Genomic DNA, 17,671 nt, shown 5'->3' on the forward strand with positions numbered 1-17,671 from the left:
AAAGCAGTTAGAAAGAGTTGAAAGCATCTAAGTTTACGTAGTTGGACATCTAACACACTTGGAGACAAATATTAAAAGGAGTAATGAAAAGGTTCGATAACAATTATCGTTAGGTAAAAGATTGAAAAGATGCTTCAAACCTAACGGCATAACAGTTGCTATGAAATTAATAGCGATAGCAATGACTACCAACCATTGTTAGTTCTATAGCAAGTTCGATAAGAAGTTGATTTTCTACCTTGCTCAACTTCCATCTTTTACCCCACTTTCTCCTATTCCATATACTCAATTTCCATCAACTCCACATACTCCAACCGAATGGCTTGAAACATTTATCGAGTTATTTGTTTTAGTTAGCGAAAACGTAGCAGTAGCAATAACTGGTATTATCGGTTGTAGGAGAGGTTATCTAAGGGTCCTGTTCAATTTTCTTGCCGATAATATGTTTGCATTGTTGTTCAGTGGTGTAAACAAAGCAACGGTTAGGATTAAAGTTTAGTAACATATTTCAAAACGTAAACTTTAGCAGCTCACGAATTATTAGTATAAATAAAAATGATTGGTTTATTATTCCATGATAAACATTGTTTTAAGGTTTCAAAATCGTCATGTGCTATCATGCTAGGCGCTGTGTATAAGCACACGTGCCGCTATACCATCGGCAGACCTCGCCTACTCGAAAACACAGGCACAGAAACACGCAACGGATGTGCAATTTTGAACATCTAAAATGTCAAATAGTCTTAGATAAAACGTGTTCCAGAGCCACGATCTTATTGGCAGGTGTGACAATACAATTGTCGTCATCATCATCATCATCATTATCATCATCATTCTTCGCTCCATCGTTCCACACACATTTTAGCGGTTTTTGATATTGTCCAAACACACTGTTTGCACCTATGCACCAGACATGCAAACTACACAAGACATTATCGTTTGCTTTAATCTAACACTCTCTCATCTGTTGAATTCGTCACCATTCTGCACAAACACTTAGGTCTAGCCAATAGGTTGATATATGTCTCAATTTTATTTGATCAGCTGACAATAGTATCCAACATTAAAAAGAATCTGATATAGTTATATTTATACTTGTATGAAGCATTCAAATCAGTACATGTAGGCTACACACACACACACACACACACACACACACTTGTATAGTTGTTATGGTCTCCTAGCTATTTATCTATCAATTATTTGCTTGTTTCCATTAGGGTATATCCAGTATTGTGGTCATTAAATTTCAAAATTGTTACATAAATTTCATATTTATGGCACTGTTCTTTGATTTGAATACTTCGCAATGAGGTAAATGCATTTTACATCAGTAATCAGTTTTTGCATATAGGAATAATCATGTAATTGGTATTTGTTAAGTTTATTACATGCTAGTAGGAAATCCAATAACCAGATGTTACCATACATAATGCCCAAATTAGTTCATTTTGCCAGAACTAATGTTACACTGTATAATATATATTATCATCCTCAAAGTTTGCAGAAATGTTATCCGAAATTTTAATGGCTTGCATGTGAAAATTAATACTGTACATGTTAACTTGTCGAATTTACCAGTTTATTGTCTTAACTTGAATCGCAGGACATGGGAAAGGTGATACACCTGCTAGACGTTTTAAATTATCTGGACTCAAGTTATCTACGATAAAATGCTAGCTTTTGCTAAACCATAATTTATATCGAAACTTATTATGAAATTTGTTTTTTGTTTTTCTTGTGTACATATATTGAACCTGTTTTTATTTTGTAATGCACATTCAATTCTTAGTTGATCTCGATCTCTCTCTCCATTCAATATAATAACAGTATAATCTCATTCAGCTGTGTTTCTCTGGTATATTGTAATTCCTTTTTCTATTTCTCAATCAGTTTTTCTGCTACATTTGTAACATTTACAAATTTTTTAAACTCTGATGTCTCTGAAATTAATGAGTTTCGAATATCTAGTTTAATTTCAATTACTAATATATGTAAAGTTAAGTTCATAGTCTAAACACTTTTTCGAGTTCAATGTATTTTTAAAGGCATATAATGCTGTCAAAATGTGTATATATTGTTATCTTTTTCACATGCTTGCCGTTTAATACATCAATATTGTCAGCCTGCCACTGGTCGTTAATATCACTAAAAAAGAACCTGTTGTAGGAATATTTTTTCGCTCTTATCTGTGTAATGGGTACATAGATTTTTAGTCAGTCATTCTGTTCAATTTTAACATATTGTCTGTCGTGTTAGTCCCGTTTAATTTGTTCACTCGGTTGATTAATATCTCTTTAAGGAACTGGACCGTCAGTATCGTACCAAAGATGTCTTAAGTCCTGTTCTTTGCCCGTCATTTGAAACAGCATAAAACATACAGAGAATAGATTATGTTTTAAAAATTGTGATTAACAAAACAGCTGAACATTCGTCTATGAACAGGAACTTTAGTTGTCGAGTTTGTAAAACTCTTTTTAAATGTCTTGAATGATTTGAGATTTATATCAAATTTATCCAATCCTGGTATTGATTTTAAGATATCCAATTATATCATTGACTCTAAGACAGCCAATTATATTACTGATTCGAAGACAGCCAATTCTATTATTGATTCTAAGACAGCAAATCATACCACATGATTCGAAGACATCCAATCCTATTATTGATTCTAAGACAGTCAAGCTTGTTATTGATTCTAAGTCAATCCTGTTACTGATTCTTCGAATACAGCCAATCCTGTTATTGATTCTAGGGCAGCCAGTTCTATTACTGATTCGAAGACAGCCAATCCTGTTATCGATTCTAAGACAACTGCTCAGCTGGTAGACTCAGGGTTGAGTGCCTTGGTTGTATCCTTGGGAAAGGTACTTGTCTCTCGTTTTCTTGGCTTGATATAGCCAATCATGTGTCAAAACTAACCACCCATGCGACGGATAGATAGATAGGTGAACAAAAGTATGGAGTGTGTTTGAATCAGATGGCTGAAAGCACTGAAAAATATAAAGATAAAGTACGTGTGGTATAAATGAAATGAATTTTTATTGTATGTACATTATATATATATATATATATATATATATATATATATATATATATATATATATATATATATATATATATATATATATAACTGAAAATTTGACACATAACCGTTTGATTATCAACTTTTCATCTAGCATGCACGAGGGTCATTTAAAACATTATCAACCTATATCATACAGCTGCGAGTTTTGTTTACGCTTTTACCTCCATGTAATAAATGTCTATTATGTCCTTCACAGCAGGCATTATTTATTTATCTGACCAAACAAAACATTTAATAATCACAAACCACTTGTTTTCGAACCTATCATCCAAATACAGTCCCAAAATCTGTCAAGTCTTTGCTCTTCTTTTTGTGATGAATAAATCTTCTTTCGTTGATTACATTCTCGAGTCTATTATTTCTAGAACGGAGAAATGACAAAACGCTCACGCCAAAATGAAGCAAACTACTTGAAAATGCCAGGGCATTTCTTTATAAATATAGCGCACAAGAGAATGCGTAAACTGGCAAAATTCATCCATAGAAGTTAATAGAGATTGCGCAACATCAAGGGTAATAATTCCTGCAGTAAATGAATAAGTTGAAAGTTATAGGCTATAAATGTCGGTATTAAACCCGGGGTAACTGTGAATGTCTGTCTGGCACATCCCGAAGATAAATCAACTTTCTGAATCGCTTCTGAGCTTTCATTTTTAGGCTTAGAAAATCTTCCTTAGGTGGACATTGAGTAACTTCTATTCTCACATCACCATCGTCTTTCATCAAAATTCTTCTTGTGGATTTTCCAGGCGTATAGTCCAAGAGAGGAGGTATGGTACGATATTCGTTTCTTTGAGACCTCAAGGGTCTGGAATCACTTAGAATGCTGGCTTCATTTTCGGGAATGATTGAGAGAATAGATGGCCTCTCGGATGATAGAGATCTGGATGATTGTTTTGGCGGTGGTGGGGAGACCATGCGTTTTCCCTTTAAATATTGAGATGATTTATTTCCCGAGAGGACTTCATCTTCAGGGATGGCTCCAAGGTTTGGAGTTTGTAGTTTCATACGTTTCGCCCTTTTTGGCCTTAGCCGAAGTATATTAATTTTACCAAATGAGTCATTATTCTTTATGTGGTAAATTTCATCGCCTGAATCATCAGATTCGTCTTCGTTTTTATCTGTCTCACCGCCACTATTTGTGCTATTTTTGTTTTCTTCTTTTTCACTGTCAACTTTTTGATCACCTGTTTTACCATCAATCCCTTTGCCTGTTATATCAATTTGCGGTAGGCTTAGAGCCACATACTTTTTATCACTATCGTCAGTCCTGGGAGATTTGTTCACAAATTTGCTGCTGGAAGGCATAGCATTTTCATAATTTTCAGCTGCCAGGGCGGCTTCTCTTTCCATGCGTAGAATCTGTATACTGTCTTGACGCGTTCCTTTGCTTTTTAAACTGAAGTCCACAATGTCATATAGATCAGATGCACTCACAAAACTAACTTGAACACTGGATCCGGTGTTCTTTAGCCTTTCTGGAAGAGCGGGAAGCAGAACGGCCTCCGGTTGACTCAGAGCATCGGAACTTTTAGTTTTCTCGTCTGTTTTGACGTCCCTTTCGGATAGAGGTCGTCTTTCCAGTTTCGCGGCCTGTGGCCTTTGATCCTTATCTCGACCAATCAATTCATCGAGTGACATCGGTCTTCGCCTTCTGTGGCCTCTTGGAGGATATCTGGGAATATGTTTCGCCCGGACAAACAATGGGTCCGATTGAATCCCATCTCGTCTGGAATCAGTTATTGAACGCATCCGCTCTGTGTAGGCTACCATAGATTCGCGAATGTTTCTATCACGGTTTTCAATCCGTGATACATTCACATCAAAACCCCTTTCATAATGAACCAATCGTTTGTCGTATTCCTGCTTCATTCGGGCTATCTTGGATGTCGTCTGATTACTGTGTTCACTTTGAAAATATAAGGATCCGTACGACATTCTGGAAGAAGTCTTTGGTCACGTGATACAAAAGATGGGAATCGAAAATGAACCTCAATGGTACTTCAATATTTTCGACCGAAACTTGAATACCTGGAATCACGATAGAAAACAATGTCACAATACACATTGATAATAGTACAAAAATGGGGATAATAAGCCAAAACATATCTTGAAATAATTATAATCAATGTTATCTTTCGTCATAATCTCTTCTAATATTTCGATCTTTTTGCATAATGATGTGAAATTATTGAGATTATTTAGACTGCTTTATCTAGGTATCTATCGATATATTTATTCCATGTAAATGTTTTAGAAAGATGCTTCTTGACAAACTAGTGATTGACAAATATATGTAAATGGATAGATAGATATATAGATAAGGCATAAAAACGATATAAGACATTCATATAGACATGCTCCTCTATTATATATATATATATATATATATATATATATATATATATATATATATATATATATATATATATATATATATATAATTTAATCGAAGAGGCGTACACGAGGCGTACACATAGAAATGTAAATACATAAGTATAACCAGCACGCCCTCTAACGCTAATGCTGAGTATTACCAATATACCATATGGACGTTACGAGTACCCTTTTATGTTCTACAAAGTTGTATTGCCCATTACCAACCATAACAGATGATGAACAAGAAGGCTCTGAAGCCGTGGGTTCCAGTCTACAATGTGTGTGTGCGTGTGTGTGTTTTATTATTATTATTATTATTATTATTAAACAAACAATTTTCAAAATCCACCAGATGATGAAGGATGATTCCTTTTGTTCCAGAACTGCACCGCCCAATGTAAAAATATGCACTATCTGTACACCTAATATTTCCATCGATTTCTGAGTAAGATCAGACATACTATATTTCTCTTTTTATGGTATACGTAAATGTATCACTGTGCATAAAGATAACAATTTTTTTTAAATTGTAATTTATCCCAGTAGACTGACCAATATCTGTGAAGAAATAAAGACTAAGTACTCGACAATCTTTCGTATTTTCGACAGAAGCGGATAAAATCAAGCATCTAAATTATAGCAAGAAATGATATTATCTAAACACCTCTATGTGAGTCATGAAGAATCATATCAACCGTTCAGTAAAATTCGACACAACTACATAGATTCCCAATCAAAGCTTACCCTCCATAGCTGAGCGTTAATTCCAACCTATTCATCGGAGTTTTCGGATCAAAATGCTCATCCTTCTCGAATTAGCAAACTTCATCAAACAGGAATTACATAGAACAAATAGACAATGCAATTACTGCCAAAGATTGGGAGAATACGCAGAAATGATACTCATTTAGATGGCAAATATGAAACCACCCTTGGAACAACAATCACAGCTCCTCGTGTTTACAGTAACTTTTGGTCGCGACCCAACCACGATTCCGTGCAAGCCTGAATAACTGCATCAACCAAATATATTTAAAAAATGTCGTATATATTACACGTGTCTCCAGTATTAATGTCAATTTTATTTATATATTTGTAATCAATTCTAATGTATTTTAGCATAAACAAAAGGTTCAGTGGTCAGGCTTGTATATCGATATCCATTTGAGTGTGTGTATAATTCAGCATTGAGATATCTGCCAGTTCCACAATTTGCCGGTAAATACCTAAGTGCGTTTAGCTATAAAGGTATAGAGATTTAACTAGACTAGACTTGTCGATGAATATAAAGAAAGACGATCATAGTCTGTGAATATCACTTTCATAATAATAAATACATCCATCTACATGCACGAAACGGTGACAAAATCGTTAAGCTTCAAACAAACTTTTTTAATCCAGTCTAATCAAAGATTGATGTACTCTGTGTACAGAGATGTACGGCAGCTATTGACAAACTGCCTTACCACGTGTCATCGATTCATATTAAAAGAATATCGATTGTCAAAGTATTTGACAATGCAACTATTGTTGTTTGAATCTTCTGTTATTTAAGTCTAGTATATTGAAATAAATCGACTAAGGAAGGATCACATATCTATTTGGAATAACATTTTAAAAACAGACATACTCCATTCTACTGCGGTCATACTTCAGTGCGTACAAGACTGTGACAATCATTGTTTGAAAATCACCGTACATAAAACTTAACCAATAGAAAACACAATACATCCAGAACTTCCGCAACAGAGTGCGCATGCTCATCAGGATATACGCTGTTGACGTAATGGTCAGTGTTAAAAAATAGGTGCCATTAATGTTCGTCTAAAAAGGCCATTAGCTCGAAATATCCTAATCCTTCAATTCAATTCGGCATGACTTTAAGTCTTTAAGTAGAGTTATTTTGTCACGGTAAATTTTTCCTGAAAATTATAATATTTAATTGCTTCGATTTTCTAGGATCTATTACAGTAATTACGGTAGCTAAGACATTTATGTTTGACTTTGGATTAAGTCTTAGTGACCATAAAGTCTTTACCCACCAGAAACGAAACTAAAACTACATGTAGCTTTACATACTTGTAAGTTCTGGATAAAGTTAATTAGTCACTAAATACTTCTCATCTTCGTAAGAAGGATAAATACCTAATCGTTGTTACATGCCTTATTTATAAAATAATTTATAAGACTGCGCACGTACATTGTGATTACATGAACATTCTGGGTGGAAGTCTTGATAGCCAGGTCTATAAATTTAAATCGTATCGGAATTTCTTTTAACATGCGTTTTGTTTAAACAAAAGATACCTTCACGTCAAGAACTTCAATCAAAAGTTTGCAAAGAAAACAGTCTATAAACAGCCACTTCAATGGCAATATATAATGTGCGAAAGTACGATGCAAAATAATCCATCTGTCAATGGTAAGAGCGGTACGTGCAAAACTAGGTTAAAGTTTTCAATCTCTTGGTCTATATGGTTTCAAAACACATCAATACCAATCAATTATTGGGAACACCACTTTAAGGTTAGCAATTTCAAGGCTGTTTTCTTGCCATATTGAAACTTAAAAACTAAAATATGTACAAGTTAGTATAAATGTTGATAGCAAGGATAATTAACAGTATACTTGTGAGAAATGTATAGACGTTTTTGAAAGTGATATAATTAGCTTTTTGCGGGTTTAAGTGTGTGAATTGATTTGTGTGACGGTAGTAAAATATGAATTAAAGATTTATAGGTATCAGCAACAGGAAAAAAAATTATACCTTGTATAAATAACTTATCACAGCTCATAGTATTGTTTTGGTTCAAACCTGAAGTCAGAAAACTGAAACTTAAAAGAATTACACTACATGCTTTGTTGACTATGTCTTCCATAATAAAAAGAGAAGAATATATGAAATCGAACCTTTGTAGACACTACATATCAAAGTTTCCCTAATCGGTAACTGTTCCACAAAAAAATGAACATAACAGGGACATTTACGGTTATCACGAGGAACAATCGTCTAGCTTTCTTAGCTACACCTAATCAAATCTTATTACTGATGAAAATAATTAATACAGAGATATCTGCAGTTACTATGAAGTACAATCTGATTTCTCTAGCTGCATCTAATCAAATCTGGGTATTGACATTTGCAGTTACCATAAGGTACAATCATTTACCTTCTCTGGCTTCATCTAATCAAATCCGGGTATTGACATTTGCAGTTATCATAAGGTACAGTCATTTACCTTCTCTGGCTTCATCTAATTAAATCCGGATATTGACATTTGCAGTTACCATAAGGTACAATCATTTGTCTTCTCTGGCTTCATCGAATCAAATCTTAGTATTAATGAATATGATAAGCACAGAGACATTTATAATTATGACGAGGTACATACTTTTTCCAGCTGGACCTTACCAGCTGGAGAATAAGGATGAAGATTGATAATCCCAATCTAGAGATTATACAGCTCCTGTACTTTAGTTTGAACTTGAAATCTCTGATAAACCAATTGATAATTGCTGTACTTGTGTACGATCCTGAATCAATACTGATGATGAAACTCAAGCTCATTAGAAGATACATATTCCAACGTTCCAACGTTCAACATATCAAAGTTTATCCATAACGTAACTGCTCCAGAAACATACTTGGTATCAAGGCAATTGCAGTTACCCATAACTTGTAATCATTAGGCTTCTCAAGCTAAACCGGAAAGAGGGTATCCCCAATAGTCCGTGTTTCTTCTGACCCTTGTCACCCCATTTTTAATGTTTGGACATTTATGTTGGGGTGTAGGGTCAGAGTCCATTCCCTATGGAAAAGTTGGAATTCGCCGACACCATTTGGTGTCGGCATGAGGTAGCCGCTTACTAGCCGGCCCAACAAACTTGAACGACCTTTTATCAAAATATACCTGAATGAAATCGATAGGAATATGATTAATTTTCTCAAAAATCATGAGCATAGCATTAGTCATGTCTTTAATCCGCTGACAGACGAGACGAAAGTACGTCGTTGTTAAAATTTGACCTGGATCTGGCCATTTGCATTCCGAGTCACATGACTATACAAATCTCGCAACCTACATGTCAATGACATCAGAGGTCATATAGTGACGTCATATCGACAATAAATAAATTTCCAAAGTTGTTGTACATAGAATCTGGACATATTATATATAAGTCACTTAATGTTTGTAAATAAATATAATGCAAACTTTATTCTCAACATATTTATTCTGAGAACAACGACCAGAAACCTGTCGGTATCGCAGCAAGGTGGAGAAAACCATTTTCAAATAGTACTGTGCACGTGTCAGCGACGTTTTTGTTGGTGTCACGTTACTACCACATTGACATGTGCTCTCTGCGCAGTGAATCTGGTTTTCTTAACATTGCTGCAACATTTACAGATTTTCTGTCGTTGTTTTCGCAATAAATATTTTGAGAAGTTCATGGGGGTTTTTTCCCTTCATTTTTCTAAAAACATTACGTGACTTTCATTTATATGTTCGATTTGTAAACCCAAAACAACAAAACAACACATGAAAGATTCCGAGTTGGTGATGAATAACGATCATAGTGATGTATATACATCACAGAACTACTATGCTTAAGTTTGAACTTGAGATCCGTGCTCAGGTTATTAAAATTTACTGTACTTCTGTAACATTAGTTTCGACTGAAACTTTTCCGCGCATATTTAATTAAAATAGTATTGAACTATTGCACGTAAGCGTGATTCCTATCGTAGACGGAACTGACAAAGATTGTGAATTAGTTTAAAACTTTGCTAAACCGCTCAAAAGATGACTCTCTAACCTCAGGGGATTTGCCACCACCTTCACATAATATCTTCTGTAAGAATATATATGAAAACGGTCTTGATGGCATTTGTTGACTTGTTTTGCCAGGCGTCAGCTAAAATGTACTAAACTATAATGGAATTTTGAATCAGATTTACCCTTGTCATAATTAGTTTTACTTTCTCATAAAACATAATTGCACAGAAAACAATTCAAACTGAGGCAGACACCATGAATCAAAACAGCCTGTGCTAGAAGTGTTTGTGTTCAACAACGCCAACTGAGGGACAGTTTGTCAATGGAATGTAACATGGAATAAAATAAGCCCATGAGAAATTGTATAACATGTCGCCATGGTGAATATAAGTTCAGATGGGTATAATGTCATTGTTTTTCTTTTAAGAAAAGACAACTCAGGATACACAAAGAACACCGGATAGAAATTATTGTAGGAAAAACAAAGAGCCACAGGATATAAATGACCGTTGAAAACGTTTTAACTTTTTCATTAACTTAAAATTTTACAAATGATATAAAGATTCAAACCCATGGACATGTGGCCCATCTTGTGAGTTACCCGACGCGAAGTGCAAATGCTGCACTTATAGTTACCTTTTTAAGTTCATCCTATGCCCAATTAGTTATTTTCAATACTTTATCGTTGCGAAAGTCTAAATTAAACTCCGAGGTAATTCTAAAAGCGTTTATAGAATGCTGACTTCTTTTTATCTCTGAAGTTGAGCCCAACATTTGTAAATAAGACAAATACACTCACACAGAAGAAGAAGAAGAAAACGTTCGTAAATATAGCCTCAGAGTGCGCATTTCTGAACTATAGATTCAAGGCTAATTGAGATTATTAGTGAAACAAAATCTCTTCATTTGAGTAGTATCTGGATGGGTTTTCCTGCATAAACGTCAAAACATTCTAACTCAACCTGAACATCATGAATGTTCTCGCGTAATAGCGTGGATCGCTTAGCACTTAATTAATAGTTAGAAGTATTTCCCCTCGTAAACAGTCAAATTATTAAAGCCGATGTATTTATTTATTTCCTGCGACAAAATTTTTCTCTAAAAAGTCCTTTTTTTATATTCAATAGGGTCATAGTATACAATTTACATTACTGAACTAATGTAATAGAATATCACTGGAACCAAGATTTAGGTTAAAATTTGCCGATCTCTCATAATCATCCAAACTGCAAGGACGCAGATTAAATGTAATTCGATCGAAATAAATGAAAAGAACTGATATGTTTTGCTACTAAAAGCAGGGAGGAAGTTTACTGGTATATAACTAAAGGAAGGCATGCAGCTACAATAATACAAAAAGGATAATGATTGACATGGTTTGACTTCTTCATAAAGGTACCTATTTTAAAAAAAAAAACAATTTTGAAAATCAAATTATTAAATGGCGGCCTTCAACTGCAAAAACTGGGTATAATGAATTACATTAACTGTCCAAACAAGTATAATTAAATTGCAATCAGTCAATATTTAGTGAGCTAATTAAAGGTTAAAAACTGATATGTAACCTATGCTATACCTGAGCGGTATTTGCACATGTGCTCGTTGTCCTATCGTGTTTAGAGTCTTCATTAATTGAATCTCGCGAGTTGTGCATTTGGGTGGTGCAGTATTCAATTGCGTCAAGACAAAATAAAGGGCATACAAAAGGACAACAAATAAATAAAAGCAAGATGGAGATAGATGGGGGGAGGAGGGAGAAAGAGAGAGAGATTACAAAGAATGTATGTACGTATTTGCTTCCATACCTGTGGCCCATGAACATAATAAATTTACAAGTATCATTTTAAACATACATAATCCTGTAGCAAATCTTCCAAATCATCGTGAACCCCATCAGCCTAACCTCGGCAGGTTGATAATGATTTAGGACTATCGCTGAAGTGTAACTTCATACAGGAACAATCCGCTAAATACACACTCACTATGAGTACCGCGCTTTGATGTAAAAGTATGTGACGCTCAAAAATCATTTACACAAAGTTAAAAAAATACTGCCGCCTGGACTGAGCATAGCAGCTACCATTTAACAGCACTGGATGCGCCTTGTCGAACAGTGTTGTGTGTTTTAGAAGAAGAAATACAAGCGTACTGCTTAATGTCCACGACTGTTCAAAACATGCCAAACGTGCCAATTTTATAAATTACTACAGTGTCTTCGTGTAAGTATACTGACCGTTACTGCAATATAACCATTACATGGACATTTACTGGCTGTTTTTCGCGATTTTGACTGAAATGAGCTGGACCACATGGTTTTATAGTTACCAAACAAACTACGCTTCAACCTTTTACAAAGCAATACAAATAAAAGATTCTCTGTTCTTTTATATGTTGGCAGCAAATCTGATGATCACATTTGCTAACACAATTTAATTATAATGGTGAAGTATATAAGCTAGGGAAATTGAAGGCTAGTAATCTTCAAAAAAGATTATATTGAAACTTAAAAAGTGAAATATGTACAAGTTATTTTAAATGTTGATAGCAAGTGAATTGGACATTACATCTGAGATATTTATACAGGCTTATGAAATAGATGTAATTGGCTCTTTTGCGGGGTTGAAGTGTGCGAACTGATATTAGTAAAATTTCATTTAATGATTTGTAGACATAAGAAACAAGATTAAACAAGTATTCCTTTTATAAATAGTTTATCAGAGTCCATGCTATTATAATTCAGTTCCAACTTGAAATTGGAAAACTAGAACTTAAAAGAATTGCACTTCATACTTTGTTGGCTATGAATTCCATAATAAAATGAGAAGAATGTAAACAATCAAACCTTTGTAGACACTACATATCAAAGTTTCCCAATTGGGTAACTGTTCCGAAAAGATAATTAGAGTAGGAACATTTTAGGGTTATCACGAGGTACAATCGTCTGGCTTTCCTAGCTACACCTAATGAAATCTTAGTATTGACGACGATAATCAATCAGTACAGGGATATCTGCAGCTAACAAGAGGTACAGTCATTTGCCTTTCTAGCTGTATCTAACCGAATCTAAGAGGTACAGTCATTTGCCTTTCTAGCTGTACCTAACCGAAATAAGAGGTACAGTCATTTGCTTTTCTAGCTGTACCTAACCGAATCTAAGAGGTACAGTCATTTGCCTTTCTAGCTGTACCTAACCGAATCTAAGAGGTACAGTCATTTGCTTTTCTAGCTGTACCTAACCGAATCTAAGAGGTACAGTCATTTGCTTTTCTAGCTGTACCTAACCGAATCTAAGAGGTACAGTCATTTGCCTTTCTAGCTGTACCTAACCGAATCTAAGAGGTACAGTCATTTGCTTTTCTAGCTGTACCTAACGGAATCTTAGTATGGACAAGAAAAATAGTCTTAATCCAAATATTATAGATCTCTTTTACTTTAATTTGAACTTGAGATCTTTGATCAACTATTGTACTTTTGTAACATCATTTTATATTATTGATGATGAACCTCAAGTTCAAAGGATTATAAGAGTTATGTATATTTAATTTGATTTGTTTGTTAGTTCGTATTTTTATTTTTTTATTCATTATATGTTACGGATAATTGTATTTTGGACTTGACCTTGTCCAAAATCAAGTTCATTTTTTACCTGAATCATTGATATTGGTTTTGTAGACAGATTGTTTATGTCAATCTGAGTCCAGAACATTGGTAAATTCCCACGAAATGCCTGGTTTACTTCTTGTTTACCAAGGTGTTACCTTGGAAACATTTGGAACCTTCCAGAATGAAATTTTTCCATTATATCATAGTTCTTTTAAATTTAAAAAAATGCTAATTGTGACCTGAGGTCAAGTAGATGCCTATATAATCTTGTTTATCTAAAACTTATTCATTCATGCTGTAAATCTGAGCAGAATCAGTTGTATTATAGTTGTTTCCAGTATTTCATTTTGGCTGTAACTTATTTATTCAAATTATTTAATTCTAGTTATTCTTCTCTGGAAATAAAAAAAAGTTCAAAATAACATTCATAGAAATAGAGACTTGGATTTATAATGAAATGCAAATATGAAAATATTCTTGGATTGTATTATTGTGATTCAACAAATGACTGTGCACGTCACTGGGACACATGCCATCACAGGCACATCAACACTTCCCGTGTTCGATTTGTATTGGAATGTCACTAAAAGTTTATTCAGAACTTGAATCATTCGGACAGGTATTAGAAATTACATGATTGTTTTGGATTTACTTCGCAATATCCTTAAGTTCTTTTTACATTTGTTTCACTTTGTATTCGGGGATATATATTTTTCCTTGAATTTTACGAAACTGGTAGGGGCCCCGAGTGGCCGAGTGGTCTAAAGCGCTCTCCGTTACCGATCACTGCCATCTCACCTCTGTCTGCGCCGGTTCGAGTTTCGGATTCAGCCAATGTGGATATGTGAGAAAGTTTGCCAGTAGCTTCTCGTGGGTCGGTGGTTCTTTCCGGGGGTTTCCCCTGGTTCTTCCTCCACCATTAATACTGGCCGCCATGTGTAGCCTATCCTGTGCTGAAAAATGGCGTTAAACCCCACAACAACAACAACAAAACTGGTTGGTTTTTGCTCCTTTCTATTACTTAGTTTAAGACAATAGAGTCGTAATATAAGCAATACAATGTTCGAAGATTCAACATATCAAAGTTTATCCATAAAATAACTGCTCCAAAATCAAAATTGGTATCAAGGCAATTGCAATTACCATTAGGTGCAATTATCTGGCTTCTTTAGCTTCACCGGAAAGAGTTGGAATATTTGGTCAAGAAAAATAATGTAACTCCTGTGCTTTAGTTAGATCTTGATATCTCTGCACAATCGATTATAAAACTGTGTAGTTTGTAGCATTATTCTCGACTAAAACTCGAGTTCAAAAGTTTGTATTTTGTTTGAGAATTTTGGGGGAGGGGTTGGGGTGGAAAAAATGCATATCAGTCTTCTACACATGTTTAGTTAAAACTGGTCAGCAAGTGGTATTGACGATTGCACGTAAGCATGTTTCCTATCGTAAACTGAACTGGTCGAAAATTAGCGATTGTCGAATACTAAAATTTACAAAACTGCTCCAAACGCAGCTCTTTTGCTTCATTTGAATTCGCACCACTAGCACAATGTTTTTTGTAAGAAAATTTACGACAACGGCCTTGATTTTTTTCTTACCCTGTGTTCCAAAACGTTTACTAAAAATGTAATAGAATTAAATGTAATATAATTAATGTAATGTAATATAATGTATGTATAATAATTAATGTAATATAATTAAATGGCATTTACATCAGATCATGCCTTGTCATAATTTGTTTTTCGCACGTTTTCGTCCAAAGGAATTGCAAAAATAACAGAAACAACTCCAGCTAAGGCAGGCACCATGGGTTAAAATAGACTTTGCCAGCAATGATGGTGTTCAACAACGCCAATCGAGGAACAGTTTGACAATGGAATTTAGCATGGAAGAAAATAAGCTCAAGAGAAATTGTATAAAATGTCGCCAAGTTGAATATAATTTCAGATCGGTATAATGTCATTGTTTTCTACAAGAACAGACAAATCAGGAAAAACAAAGAGCAACCGGCTAGAAATGACCGTCATTAAAGTTTTATTTAAAGTTTTTTTTTTTCATTAACCTAAAATCCTACAAATGATTCAGATATTCAAGCCAATGTACTTGTGCTCCCTGCTGTGAGTTACCTGACTCGATGCATAACTCTCACAATGATAGTTACTGTTTTAAATTTATCATACGCCCAGTGAGATATTTTCAACGCTTTCTGGGCGCGAAAGCTGAAATTAAGCTCGGATATCATTCTGAAGGCGTTTAAAGATTACTAACAGGTGTTTTAGCTTTTAATTTGAGCCTAACTTTCGTGAATAAAAACAAACACAGAGAAAAGAAAAACATATTAAAAAAATATGGCATAGGGGCACTCAATTCTGAAATATAGTTTCAATGCTAATTTAAAATAATGAGTGCAATAGAACCTCTTCATTTGACTAATATCTAGAAAGGGGTGGGTGTCGTCCATAAACGTCAGAACATACTAACTCAACCTAAAGATCACGAAGTTTCTCACGTAATAGCCTGGACTCATCAGCACTTACTTAATAGTTCGATGTATTTCCTTACATAAACAGTCAAATTATTAAACAGATGTTTGGATTTATTTCCTGTCACCAAAATGTCCTGTAAAAGGATCATAGTCCATAATTTAGATTATTGAATAACTGTCATACAATAACACAGGCCCATTGAATAACTGTCATACAATAACACAGGCCCATTGAATAACTGTCATACAATAACACAGGCCCATTGAATAACTGTCATACAATAACACAGGCCCAAAGACTTAGGTTAAAATTCGGAGACCTCTAATAATCGTTCAAAATTGCTAGGACGGAGATTAAATGTAATTCGAACCTCTAAATTGAATATAATTGATATTTTTGGGCGATTAAAAATGCAGGAAAAAGTATATATGTATATAAGTAAAAACAGATATACAGTTACAAAAATAAAAATAAAATTGATGATTGGCGTGGTTTGACTTCTTCAAAAAGATGACAATTAAAGACATAGTTTAGAAAAACACATTATTAAATGGCATCCTTCAATTGCATAACTGGCATAATTAAACCTGACTGTCGTAAACGTATAATTTAATTGCAATCAGTCAAAATTTAGTGGGCTAGTGAAAGGTTAAAAACTGATTTTTAACCCATGATGTACCTGAGCAGTATTTGTGCATATGCTCGTTGTCCTATTGTGTTTATCATTGTCGTTAATTTAATCTCATGTGATCTGTCCAGCATGTTATCTGTGCAGTATGTTATCTGTGCAGCATGTTATCTGTCCAGCATGTGGATGGTGCAGTATGCAATTGCGTCGAGACAAAAAGTAAATAAAAGGGCAAACAATGAATGGGGGGTGGAGGTGGAGGAAGGAGAGAGAACCCTAAGAATGTATGTACTTATAAGCAGTGGCGTCGCTAGGGGGATGCGGCGGGTGCGGACCGCACCGGGTGACACCATCTCAGAGGGGTGACACCAAAATGAAAAATTGCAAATTTTACAGAGCACACACTGCTCGGTCTAGTCGGATTTCATAAGCGGATAACCGATCATAGTTAAATACATGACTAGCAGGCACAGCAGTGGCGTCGCTAGGGGGATGCGGGGGGTGCGGACTGCACCGGGTGACACCATCAGAGGGGGTGACACCAAAATGACATTACTAAGGATTCTGTATGGTCTGTTACGGAAGGAGGACCATGGGGTGATACCATGAGCTACCGCACTGGGTGACACCAACACGAGTGACGCCACTGCTTATAAGCTTCCATACTGGTGGCACATGGACATAAAATATGTTCAAGTATCAATTAAAA

At 34.8% G+C, this 17,671-nt stretch overlaps 1 protein-coding gene across 5 annotated transcripts in view; it reads right to left on the bottom strand.

The window, feature by feature from the left end:
* Positions 1-3,025: 3,025 nt before the first annotated feature.
* Positions 3,026-17,671, bottom strand: part of LOC149801698 (uncharacterized) — a 32,649-nt gene continuing 18,003 nt past the window's right edge. For 3 of the 5 annotated variants that reach the window (XM_089955963.1, XM_089955967.1, XM_089955964.1), the window contains exon 2: positions 3,026-5,119. In XM_089955963.1, the coding sequence (XP_089812089.1) occupies positions 3,659-5,026 (1,368 nt within the window). In that variant the 5' untranslated portion in view covers positions 5,027-5,119 and the 3' untranslated portion in view covers positions 3,026-3,658. Of the gene's footprint in view, positions 5,120-6,211; positions 6,441-12,050; positions 12,163-17,671 lie in introns of those variants that run through there. The other 2 variants (XM_089955966.1, XM_089955965.1) reach the window with 2 other exon arrangements.

The sequence above is a fragment of the Sinohyriopsis cumingii genome, chromosome 4 (genome assembly GCF_028554795.1).
Source record: "Sinohyriopsis cumingii isolate HCF-2022 chromosome 4, ASM2855479v2, whole genome shotgun sequence".
NCBI classification, from domain to species: domain Eukaryota; kingdom Metazoa; phylum Mollusca; class Bivalvia; order Unionida; family Unionidae; genus Sinohyriopsis; species Sinohyriopsis cumingii.